This window comes from Etheostoma cragini, chromosome 10 (genome assembly GCF_013103735.1).
Source record: "Etheostoma cragini isolate CJK2018 chromosome 10, CSU_Ecrag_1.0, whole genome shotgun sequence".
Taxonomy (NCBI): Eukaryota; Metazoa; Chordata; class Actinopteri; order Perciformes; family Percidae; genus Etheostoma; species Etheostoma cragini.
Genome location: NC_048416.1, coordinates 18,669,099 through 18,681,226, shown reverse-complemented (window position 1 = coordinate 18,681,226; position 12,128 = coordinate 18,669,099). Strand labels below are relative to the sequence as shown.

At 43.4% G+C, this 12,128-nt stretch overlaps 1 protein-coding gene across 8 annotated transcripts in view; it reads left to right on the top strand.

Annotated features, from left to right (window-relative positions):
- The window catches only part of dlg3 (discs, large homolog 3 (Drosophila)), an 80,228-nt gene that overhangs the window by 53,124 nt on the left and 14,976 nt on the right, over nucleotides 1-12,128 (top strand). For 3 of the 8 annotated variants that reach the window (XM_034883653.1, XM_034883650.1, XM_034883651.1), the window contains 4 exons: nucleotides 188-332; nucleotides 1,602-1,764; nucleotides 8,371-8,527; nucleotides 8,982-9,084. In XM_034883653.1, coding sequence (XP_034739544.1) covers nucleotides 188-332; nucleotides 1,602-1,764; nucleotides 8,371-8,527; nucleotides 8,982-9,084 — 568 coding nt within the window. Of the gene's footprint in view, nucleotides 1-187; nucleotides 333-1,601; nucleotides 1,765-2,665; nucleotides 2,792-6,683; nucleotides 6,865-8,370; nucleotides 8,528-8,981; nucleotides 9,085-9,786; nucleotides 10,168-12,128 lie in introns of those variants that run through there. The other 5 variants (XM_034883652.1, XM_034883654.1, XM_034883657.1 and 2 more) reach the window with 4 other exon arrangements.

Genomic DNA, 12,128 nt, shown 5'->3' with positions numbered 1-12,128 from the left:
CTCTCTGCTGTTGAAATTAACAAAAATCTCATACTACCTTCAAGCTATGATCCATAAGTGTGTTTGCTGGAGTGATGGCTACTATAATGCGTGATGTTGTCACAGTGCAACAAAGACACAAGGTGTTTAAGTGTTGATACAAGGATTATTTTTCCTCCTTTCTCTTCTCAACAACCATCCCATTCAGGTGAACAACATTGTGCTACAGGACGTGCGTCATGAGGAGGCAGTGGCCGCGCTGAAGAACACCTCTGATATGGTTTACCTCAAGGTGGCCAAGCCAGGACCTGTGCACCTCAACGACATGTATGCCCCTCCAGACTACTCCAGCAGTACGTATCTACCTCTTCTTCTTGTTACTAGTCGTGGTGCAAACACTGTCCAAGTCAGAAACTACATTTTATATTCACTAATCCAGAATCAGTCGGCTCCAAAACTAGAACAGGGTTATTTATGTAAAACGTTTGATGTAAGATGAATGGTGATTTATAAGTGTGGGTCCATGCTAGAGCTTTTTGCACTGGGAATCATCTTTTTTATCTTTAACAGAGATGTTGAACGTTAGTGTTGGATCACTGTTCTCTCCCCAAAACTGCTATGCCCAGACACCCACATAGTGAATTTAGTAAATGCTTACACACACACGCACACAAACACACACACACACACACACACACACACACACGCACACAAACACACACACACACACACACACACACACAATTCTACCCACAGCAACAACAAGCGCAGTTCTCTGCCTCCCACTGAGTGTGGATGGTTTCTCACATCCCACCTGCTCATGAGAGCCCACAATCTTGAGCTGTAGCTTCTCAAATTTCCACAGAATATTAGTTTAGTATTAGAGGGAGCTATTTAGAGTTTTCTTTGTATGTTGTACATTTAATGTTTGCAGTTGTAAGGGTTTAAGCAAACCCTTAATGCAAACCTAACCCCACTCTGACACTATAACCCTGTGATCAGCTGATTTGGAATTGATACGCTTGTTTAATGCTCAGCTGCCTTCATCAAGAATAAAGATTCAGGGGAAAGATTTTTTTTAATCTTTTGCATGCATGCACAATACACCAACTTTTCAGAATATATTTTTCCTTTTAGTGGGTAAGAGGGTTTTACAGATTTAAAACAAAATCAGGTCTGGACTACTAAAACATCTCTGTTCATACATTAGTCAGTGCTAGTTGCCTATTGTGCAAAGATAAGCACAGACAGAGAACACAGACAAGAGATGATTTTGCGTGTATATACAGCCAAATTCTTAAATGGCATTTTAGTTATTTGAAGGGAAATTATGGTTTCACACAACCTGGGTCATATTTTTGTAGATTTGGTGACCAGTCCTATTGCATAGTCATTGTCCTCACCAAGTTAATTGCGAAGATCTGGGAATGCAGAGACGTTTCTAAAAAGTTAATTGGATTAGAGAAAAGGAAGGCAGACAATTATAACTTAAACTGTTGCCATTCTTTTTCTGTACCTCCAAATGAACTGGTCCAACTGTTGCCTCCTTTACAGTTTGTCTTCGTGCTATGCAGCATTCCTGTTGTGCCTGTGTTGTAATCATCCTTTCTTTCCCCCTACTGGCCTGGCCCTCCCCCCAGCCTTCCCCACCATGGTGGACAACCACGTCAGCCACAACTATATGGGGGCAATGGAACCCAAACCAGTGTACCCGCCGCCCCAGGTCACCCCGTCCAGGTACTCGCCAGTTCCACGCCACATGATGGGGGAGGAAGACTTCACAAGGTAGTTTACAAACTTCCTAAATGACACTCTCCTCGCACATATATATATATACATATATATACACACACACACACACACACACACACACACACACACACACACACACACATACACATCAACTTAAGGCCTTTTTTTCGTTATTACAGTGGTAAGTGAAGAAACACTGTTGTGTTGTTGCATAAGACAAAAATACAGACTTTGAAGATTACTTTAAGTTTTGCATGGGTTTCTCTTTGCGTCCATTTGGTTGGTTATTTAAAGGTGTTGTCATGGTGTGGTTCATTTTGACGATACATGAACGTACAGCAATTTAAATTGTCCTTTATGAAGTGTTTCATGAAGCAGAACAATGCTTTGTTTAAATGTTCAGCTCATCAGGGCCCTGGTGGTGCGTACTGTATTATAGCTTGACAGTGTGTGGTGGCTGTGTGTTGACCAAATACTTTGCAGAGAGGCATCTTGTCACTTCTTGTACTTTTTATGACTGTGTTTTAACCTTTGACCTCCTATCCAAGTACTGGATCAGAAGTAGCATTCATAGAGGCTTGATTGGAGTGCCCCACAAGGCCTTGAGTCATCTTAACCCACAGCTTGAGGGAAAAGGCTGTATTGTGTGTGTGTGTGTGTGTGTGTGTGTGTGTGTGTGTGTGTGTGCGTGCGTGCGTGCGTGTGTGTGTGTGTGTGCGTGTGTGTTTATGCGTGTGAGTGTGACTGCGTACAGGCGTTTATGCGTGTCTGTGTGCTATGGAGTGAATGTGGACAAGTCTTGGTCATGTGGCCCTGTAATGTCCTACAAGCTGTCTACGTGACTTGTATGTGCATTTGTCACATCTTTGTTGGTATGTGTGCTTTATATGTGTCCTACACTTGTCCCGTTCACTGTGATTCCTGTACCCCACAGCAGAGCTGAACCTATTTACAGTGTCATCCACAAATCTGGGGACATCAAGGTGCCCCAGGCCCTCTACAGAGGCTTCTGTCCTTCCTCTGCTCCCTTGTGCCAAGGTCCACTCCCCTTCTCTGGCAGGTACTAACCTAGTCCATCACGCCTTGCTTAGCTAACCCTCCTTTTTATAGATTAGCATCTGGATCTGGCATCAGACAAGAGTAGGGCCGAAGCAGGACTACTGCCTCAACAGTAGCATGCTGCGCCACATTTGTGTACAAATTTTACAATCAGACAAAATAGACTAAGAGGAGAACAATGGCAACAGGCATCAAAAAGCTTTCTGTCTCTGTTTGCATGTAAATGTTTCCTCACCTCATGTCTTTACTGCTTTGTATGTTTCTACTTGTTACTAAGTATTTTTCTGCTTTCTTATGTTCGTATGACATTGTACTAAAAAACTAAATACTACAAAAGCAAATTCACAGGACATCTGGAATGTAATTTTTCAGATCCCCCTTCTCCCTTTTCATAATTTTAAAGGCCTGCCTGATATTCATTATTTGTTCATCAATTTTCGACTAATCTGCTCACATCTATGAATATAAAACAATAGGGCCCTGTTTATTGCAGTTTAAAATGGAGTCATACCTGCTCTTCACAAACACCTCTCCACGGGAGTGCAGCCGAAAGGGCTTCACGCTCCCACAAGCTGCTCAATTCCATCTGTCAGGAGGCATCGACAAAACTAAGCCTCTATCTCAGGCCAAGCTACTTTAGCTGGTGGTAACTGCTAAAGACAATTAAATGCATGATATTCATGGCAATGTGTTTGGCATCACCAAATGTGCAAAAGGACTCCCGTTTGTTGATTTAGTTTAACGTTTTTGTTCCTTTTATTTCTTACATTTTACCTACAGCCTTGGCCATCGTGCTCCACCTCATAGATGAATGCCCTGCTGTTTCTGTGTGTCAACCATTGCTTTTGTGTAATGTGTTTGAGTTGAACATAGCTTATATTGTGTGCCATAAATGTCATATATTGTTGCAAATATGTGTTTTTTTGTGTGTGTGTATGTTATTGTGTGTGTGTGTGTGTGTGTGTGTGTGTGTGTGTGTGTGTGTGTGTGTGTGTGTGTGTGTGTAAGAGAGAGGAAGATTATGGTGTTGCGGTTGGGCTGGAACTAAAGGGAGGTTGTTGTTGTTAAGAAACACCCTAAAGTACATTACAGGAGGATGGGGGGGGCACAAATATTCTGCTTTGCAGCGTTGGAATGTTTTTCCTGCTGCTCTAAGTATGTAAATACAAACACTAAGCCTGGCTGTTACCATAAATCTAATGGGGGAGTAGGAGCCCGATGATCCAGTACGGGCCTGCGGACCAGGAGCAGCAGACAGTCCTTCAGCTGTCATGATTCATCTGCACACTGGGAAAACCAGGCCATGCACTCAGGTCTTACCCCTCTCATCACCAATGCTGCCAGCACCAATCACACACACACATACTGTACACTGAGACATTTGCTCCTAATGTGCTGACACATACGGTGCACACACGCAGATACACACGCTTTAAGTGCAATGCACAGTTATGACACGGACACATACAGCACTTGTGAGTATACATCCTGCTCACCAGACAACTCCTAAACCAGCGGTGTAAATGAGAACAGCCCGCACACTGTGACCATGTGCGCACCTGTTTGCCCTTAGTGGGTTTGTCTGTCGTGTCCGCTGCATATTTCAGAAAAACAGTGTCTCGGAGGACATCACGGCCGACAACCAACTTGATCCCAATCACAGCAGATGAGCATCCAGCTTCATCACACTGACAGGCAGATAGCAGACACCTCCCTCCAGCCCCGGCAGCTTCCTCATTGGCTCAAATCGGGAGAGGTTATTTTAGATGGATGCTGTAGTAAGCACAGGCTTCCACAGAAGTGGAGCAGGCTGGTTGTGAGGATTGAGTCAGAGCTTGTATCCGCCCTCTGCCCATCTGCACATCCCCCTCAGTGGTGTCATCACAGACACGTCCTCCCCCTTCTCCATCTGATATTACCCCCTTCATGTGGAGATATGTCAGTGCTGTACATTCTTGTCTATATCCACATTGGACTCAATAAGGGATAAAACCTCTGTGTTTAAATATGCATGGTTGGTGTAATATACTTGTGTGCAGTGGTGACAGTCAGTGACGGACTGGGATCAAAAAACGACCCTGGCGTTTGCAACACACCTAGCTCGAAAATGAGTAACTCTGTCTTCCGAGTGAATTTTCCATGCACCTTGCCACAGTACAATCTTGAATATTTGTGGCATGTATTAATTTATCAAAATTACCCAAAAACAAATGATCTGCAGTGGACCATAGGGGTCCATAAGGGGGCGGCCCTTGTGGCATTTGCCCAAATTCCAGTTGGCCAGTCCGTTACTGGTGACAGTAGTGTGCACATTCATTAAACAAGCAGCTCCCCTCTGCTGGTCACATTAGATATACACGACAATGCTACTAGTAAAGTGTCTCATTCACACACATGAACAAGAAACCTTTTGACTGGTCAGCGCAAGAATTCAGAAATCAATAATTCTACCTTTTATTAAGCGTTTTTAAACATTGTGGAAACACAAAGGGGAGTTCGAAATAGAACAAATCACAGCAGATTCAGCTTCTGCAATGTTATTCTTAGTCACAGTGAGAGGCATAAAATATCTTAAACTGCCTATCACCTTAGCAGTGAATAGATTTTTCCCTATGTCAAGTGAGACGAAAATAGCAGGCTGTGAAGAAGAGGCAGCCACAGAAAATCTATTGGTGAGATGCAAGCAGTGAAAAGAAAGACAGAGACAAAACAGCGTTTTAATTTGATCAGTATACGCCTCTGTACATAAGCTGATGTGATCCATTCGGGGGAAAGGGAGAGAGAAAGTTCTGCGAGAGGTAGTGTCTGTCTGTGGAAAATTGCCTCCATCTGCAGTGTCCACCATTAATCAGCCAAGCAGAGCCAATTACTGGGCTGAATACAGGGTAGCATGACCCGCTGAACCCCACAGCCCAGATATCCATTCACAGCTTTAGGATTGAGCTGCGACCGCCTCAGCCAAAACCCAGAAGCAGACAGGGAAAATATTGCGGTGGGAGGGGGGGAGGTTTTAAATTAGAGAAAAGAGTCACAGGAGAAATGGCTGGGCAGAGAGAAAGGCTTTTTACCGCTCAGTAACTGTTTACATTCCAGGCATGGATGAAAAGGCAAAGGGGGAAGGGAGGGGAGGCAGGTCTTCTGATAGGTAGGGAGGAGGAATGGATCTCTCCATTTAGAACTGTAGGAATTTACTCCCATTTTCCATTGAAATGGCCAGGCAATTCATATCCTATTGACAGACAATGCATGCAGAAACACACACACATGCGTGCATAGTGCTCCTATAAGATAGTAAAAAAGATGTTGGCCTCACACGTCCAAATATTCCACAGTAGTCTACACATTATTTTTCTGTGAGGAAATCTAGCTTCCAGCCTGCAGCCAGGTCACAGAGGATGGGGGTCGTTAAATCAAAGGCCCAAAAATCAGTTCATGAGCTCCTCAGTTTGTTTACACTCTGACAAATCAGCAAGGAGCTTCTGGGAATCTGCCTATTCTCCAGAGGGCCAGAACTGACGGACAGGAATGCTGGTTTGCTTTATTGAAGAGGGGGCTGGAACCAAGCAGCATCAGAGCAGAGACGAGGGGACAGCACGGTGTGAAAGGGGATCAAACTTGAATTACCTCCAGTTCGACACATCTGCTGAGTCCTAATGCACTTGAAGTAATGCAGTCCTCGTTATTCCAGATGTGAGTAAAGGGTGATTTTGGCCTCCTTGCCTTGAACTGAACAAAGATGATTTGCATGGGAGCGTTAGGGTTAAGTGTTAAGTCTTGCCTTGCTGGTGATGATGGGGAGAGAGTGTTAGTGACAGCCCAAAGAGGAGCTGCTTCTCATCACAGCACACAAGGATGAGATAGGGAAAGCCAGGCCCCGAACACAGAAGCTTCTAAAATTGTAGCCCCTCTTTTGAAAGGCCAGACAGGAAGAAGGGTCGAGGAGTAAGAGTGATGCGCCATAGCCACCATGTTCACAGTCAACATCTCATCTTCTATGTCGCTGGTGAGGAGCCTGCCTGAACGCACTGTTAGGAAATGCTCTTTCAGAAGCAAGCACCATTTCCGGATCCTAAGGTAACCATGGAGATCTGTGCTTCGTCGAGATGGGATGAAAAGCTCAAGATGGAAAGCAATGTTATTTTAAGCTTGACTTGTTTGAAGGCAAGTCCGTTGTATCAGCATATTTAAAGGCAATTTCCACTTTTTTTTTTTTTTTTTAGCTTTTCATCTCTAGTACAGAAAGATCTAAACGGCTTTATAAAAAAGAAAGAATGTGCTAAGCTTTGTCAGTACAATCAGATTGAATTTGTCCCTGATTCTGACCTATAGAAACACTACTTGTAAGGAATCCTGCTAACCCAGACTCACTATGTTACTATTGATCTTATTCAGTGGTCTACCAAAATATTATCTGCATCGACAGTTCACTTCAAATGAATACACTTTAACAGTCTGGTTAAACTTCCAGAAGTTTTTTATTTAGGATTTTCCGATGCTATTAATTTCTGTTAGTGGAGTAATCAACGCTTTTTCCAGTCAGTCATGGGTATGATTCTGGAAGTCTGGAATGCTGCCTCTGCGGAAATGGTCTAAACAGCAACTTAGAGCGCGGCCATTAGGGATTTAGTAAGAATTGTTCCTGTAGACTGCAGGCTAAGTACTGCGAGAGAAGACCACTAATGGGAACCATGCAGTGTTTTATGTTAAGAGTGGAAAATGTGTGCGTTTCTGTGTGTGTTTGTATGCCTACTTATTTAAGTGTATGTTTAATTATGTGTGCATTCTATATAAATGTGTGTGTGTGCGTGTGTGTGTGTGTGTGTGTGTGTGAGAGAGCCCAACGCTGGGCTTCCTTGTGTGCGTGTTGAAGTGTGTTCTCAGAGGGCTTTTGCTGGACCATAGCAGCGGTCTGGCCTCTCTAGTATCTTAAAACTGAGGCAGTCTAAATAGCTGCTGGAGGATGAGTCATAGTGGCTAAACGCTAAAGCAGAGTGGGTCTGTCGAGTAGTGGGTGGCTCATTGTGTCTGCGTACATTAACATGAGCGGGTGTTTAAACGTGTACACATGTGTACATTTCCATGAGATTGCTATGCAAAGCAGGACGTTTTATAGCCAGCAGATAACATGCAATTGGATCTGGTCGTTTTGCTGCTTGTTTTATTGTCTTCATCGTATCTAAACAATAATCTATTTCCAGTGTTATCAGTGTAATCCACAGTATCTTTTAAGCAATGTGATTAGTACACGATTATTACATGTTTAATCATTGTGTTCTCCTGGTGAGTGGTCCTGTAGATAAATCATTTAATCGTTCTATTTAAAGCAGTTACTTTCAAATACACATATATATATATGTATATATGTATATATATATATGTAGAGAGAGAGAAAGTGTATCAACAATAAGATCTGCAGGCCTATAGCTTGCAGCCCTTACCATTGTGGGATCACACACACTAGAAGATGGCTGTTGTTTGAAACAGCCTCTGTGCACCCCTCTGTTTATGCTGTTTCTATTTCAGTTTTGGTCCTATATCTCTCTCTGCCCTTCACCCTGACGCTGTCACTGTGTTTGTCAGGGAGCCAAGGAAGGTGTTGCTCCACAAGGGCTCCACAGGCCTGGGCTTCAACATTGTTGGCGGGGAAGATGGAGAAGGCATCTTTGTCTCCTTCATCCTGGCGGGAGGTCCGGCTGACCTGAGCGGTGAGCTGAGGAGGGGAGACCGGATTCTCTCGGTCAGTATCTCAACCTCAAGCTTTCTGTTTGGCCACATCAACAACTGTAACAAGTTTGAGGCAGTTCAGCCAACTCCCGTTGTCAGAAAAATGATGATAGAATTAAAGGTGGCCTAGTGTTTAGAAAGCCAGCAAACATCTGCCCAGCTGAAATGTTCTTGGGCAAGACATTAAATTCATAACAACCCTGAGGGAGCTTAGCTGTGCTCTGCCAGAGAGTTTTGTATATCAATAGGGTATCCAATTAATAACATATTTAAATTCCTTGTTCACTCATAACCTTTTTCAGAACCCAATTTTCCTCTAAATATATGCATGTTTTATTTCACAGCTGCTTGCTTCCAGCTAAACTTGTTTCCTGTACAGATCTTCCCAATTAGAGAAGCACCACACCTTTAGGATCTAATTTGGGTTTTCTTGCTGAAAGATTTGTGGCGTGCTTGGTTTGTTTTAGGTGAATGGAGTGAACCTAAGGAATGCCACACATGAGCAGGCGGCTGCAGCGCTGAAGCGAGCTGGACAGACTGTCACCATCATAGCTCAGTACAGGCCTGAAGGTAAGGCCATACAGTCTCATATCACACACGAACACTTTATATAACATAAATATATAATGCACCAAAATGGGTCTCTCAGTTTCAATGGGCTGTATTGGAAAGAGTTACCATCAAACAACCAGTATAAGCCTGTTACAGATTGTTTTGCTATTTGGCCCTACTGATCTCCACCTGTTGCCATCTGTGCAAAGTTGCCTTCAAGTTCCAACCTGTACTTATATGCTCAAATAATACGTACTTTATTTTAGTTTGTGGTTATTGTATTAAACACAATTTTATTAGAATGTGAGCACAATAGAAACTAAAATTAATAAAGTTCTTAAAACTCGGTTTTGAACTAGCGAATGACTGATACTCATGGATGTTTTGTTTTTTATATTAGGCTATTCTCATTCTGTTGCTATGGGAAAGACACTGTCAAATTTCATTGTGAGAAACGTCTGACCCAATGTTGAAAAAATAATTACTTATTAGTATATCCTATATCCGATAAAGTTAGGATATCTCGGTTTCTGCTGCTTTGATTTAAGCCATTTACCCTGTTTTTATTTATTTTTTTAAAGCCACACAATTTTAAGAAAGTGCAGCGCTATATCACAGGAATACCCCTTTAACGTTGCTATGAAACATCAGATCCACCTGGTTTGGCGATGGAGGCATGCGCGAGGAGCTCTGGCTGCAAATGAGGGCAGCGCTCCTGCTGTAGGAGGAAGTATTCAGGTTCAGGGGCTGCGCTGGCGTTAGCAGGCTCAAGTGTTGAGCCAACTGCAAGGCGGGCAAACGAGCTGCTGTTGTTCTTCCTGTTCAAACTCCGAGCCCGCTGTTCGTGGACACAAACCCGGACAGCGATGGAAAGAAGACACTAAGGGGATATCGCGAGCTACGACACCAGAGGGAAGTTTAAAGAGAGTTTAAACTAACAGTGGAAAACTGAAAAAAACGTCCAACTTTAATTTGTCTACCAGCCTGTGCGGATGGGGGATGGGCTCGACTACAACAGCAGCAGAGCAGAAGCCGCATGAACTCCCCAATGACTTGATGTAGAAACCGGCGAAATATAAGTCCCAGTTTCGCTTGATTGAGGTGAGAAAAGTAACAAACATCGGAAATATTGACACTTTACAACAGGAACAAATTGTGTGAGGTACCAGGTTTATTTGTACTGCTACTGTACCGAGGTTGAAGTTAGTTTGTTACTCTCACTGAGAGCTGAAACCTGGTTTTACTCCTGTAACGTTGAGGTAACATTATATAATGTGAGCGTACGGTCCGCTTATGTCTGTGACACTAAAAGCAGGAGCTGTGGCAATACGGGCTTCAAAGTCTTTTAACATACCTTGAAATGAAAACGTTACCTTGTACTTAATACAACCACTTCTATGGGGAATTCCTGTCATTATCTGGACGTTTTAGGACTTGTTTTTTTCTCACTTGTGGCCAGTTGAAGGAGCGTTATGTTGTAAATTATATTCAGGATAATTTATTAAGATGCTTTAAACAGTTGCTTTAGTTTTCTTAGGAAACGTAAACCTTTAGGTAGGGACACAGGTGTTTGTTTGTCAACTTGGTGGTAGTGGTTTTAAACCGTGACCTCACATGTGAAGTCACTTCTTCACATTTACATTACATCTGTATGTCACACCAGACTTTGGACTTTATGACCACAAGTCCAATTTCATGCTGACTAAAGCATCATTTAGGTGTTGGCTAGCCTTCACAAAATGGCACGGCTCTTTCTTTGTAATAATACGTTTTGGATTGGCTGTGCATTACATCTAATTTGGCAGCTGCATTTTTCTGTGTTTTTGTAATTCTTTGCATGTGTACTTGAGCATGCTGCAATAATGCTATAACAACAATGGGAAGGATAATGTGAGCAGTACATCAAGGCTGAGTTCTCTGGTTGGACTATGACAGGAATGTGAAGGGGCATTCGTTGTAGCATGCTCTCACTCCATATTCCACCCTCTCTCTCTCTCTCTCTCTCTCTCACTCTCTCTCTCTCTCTCTCAATATAACACAAGCCTTTAATGTCCAATAACACTCCTAGGTCATTGAATGGAGGTGGGACAAGTTCAGTCAATTGGCATAGGGCTAAGCTAAAGAAAGACACAGGCTGAGATCAAAACTAATGGTGATATAGGTTTTCTTTCTGTTGCAAAATACTGGTTACAATGCTTCATTTTTGTCCATTGGAGTTCATGTTGTCTCACAGACCAATCAGGCAGAGTCTTCAAAAATGATATCAAATCATGCTTTCAGCTCTGCGCCCGCTTTGTAACCCGGCGAAGGGCATCTATCTGTTTTGTGTACAATGCTTAACTACTCAAAACACACGAGCCGAGCGCTGGCAAATGATTGACTTCCTGCATCCCCACTGGTGACCTGCGATCTGTCGCCAGTTATTCCACTGGCACACTAAAGTGGTGTTTGACATGTCACTCGTTTGGAGCAGGAGGAACCCCCAGTGAGATGTACAGACAGTCAGTCGGGGGAGGAAGTGGAGGGTGAATGCTGGTTTATGCAGGGCAAACTGCCTGGAGAGTATTCTCAGGGGCCGGGGACTGGGCGTCCTCAGACCTCTGATGGAAGGCCAACACTGAAAACTACAAGAAGCCCCAACAGAGCTCACAAGCTGCAGAAGGATAAGGACCCCCCCACCCTGACTCTCAGTGGCTAACTGGAGCATCACCAAGTCTTTAACTTGCATTCAGCTGGAAGGAATAGAAGTGAGGGGTGTACATCCTCATGCTGCCTTTCCCCACTATTAAGGAGTGTAATTACACAGAAATCTTTACTTGTAGGAAATGGGAGGAGGGCTGTGGAGGAAATGTTAAACTCAATGGCCCCTCAGCAAACTCACACCAATGCGCAGACCAAAGTTTGTAGAAATAGTGAAGCCAGGGTCTACATGTTCCTCCTGCAGTATATTATTGGTTAGGGTGTGTGTCTCCACTGGCTCAACTATCCCTGAGAACATAACACACACTCACATTACAAGTGCATGCCTGCTGTGTTGCATAACGAGATCAAAAGAGAAGCGA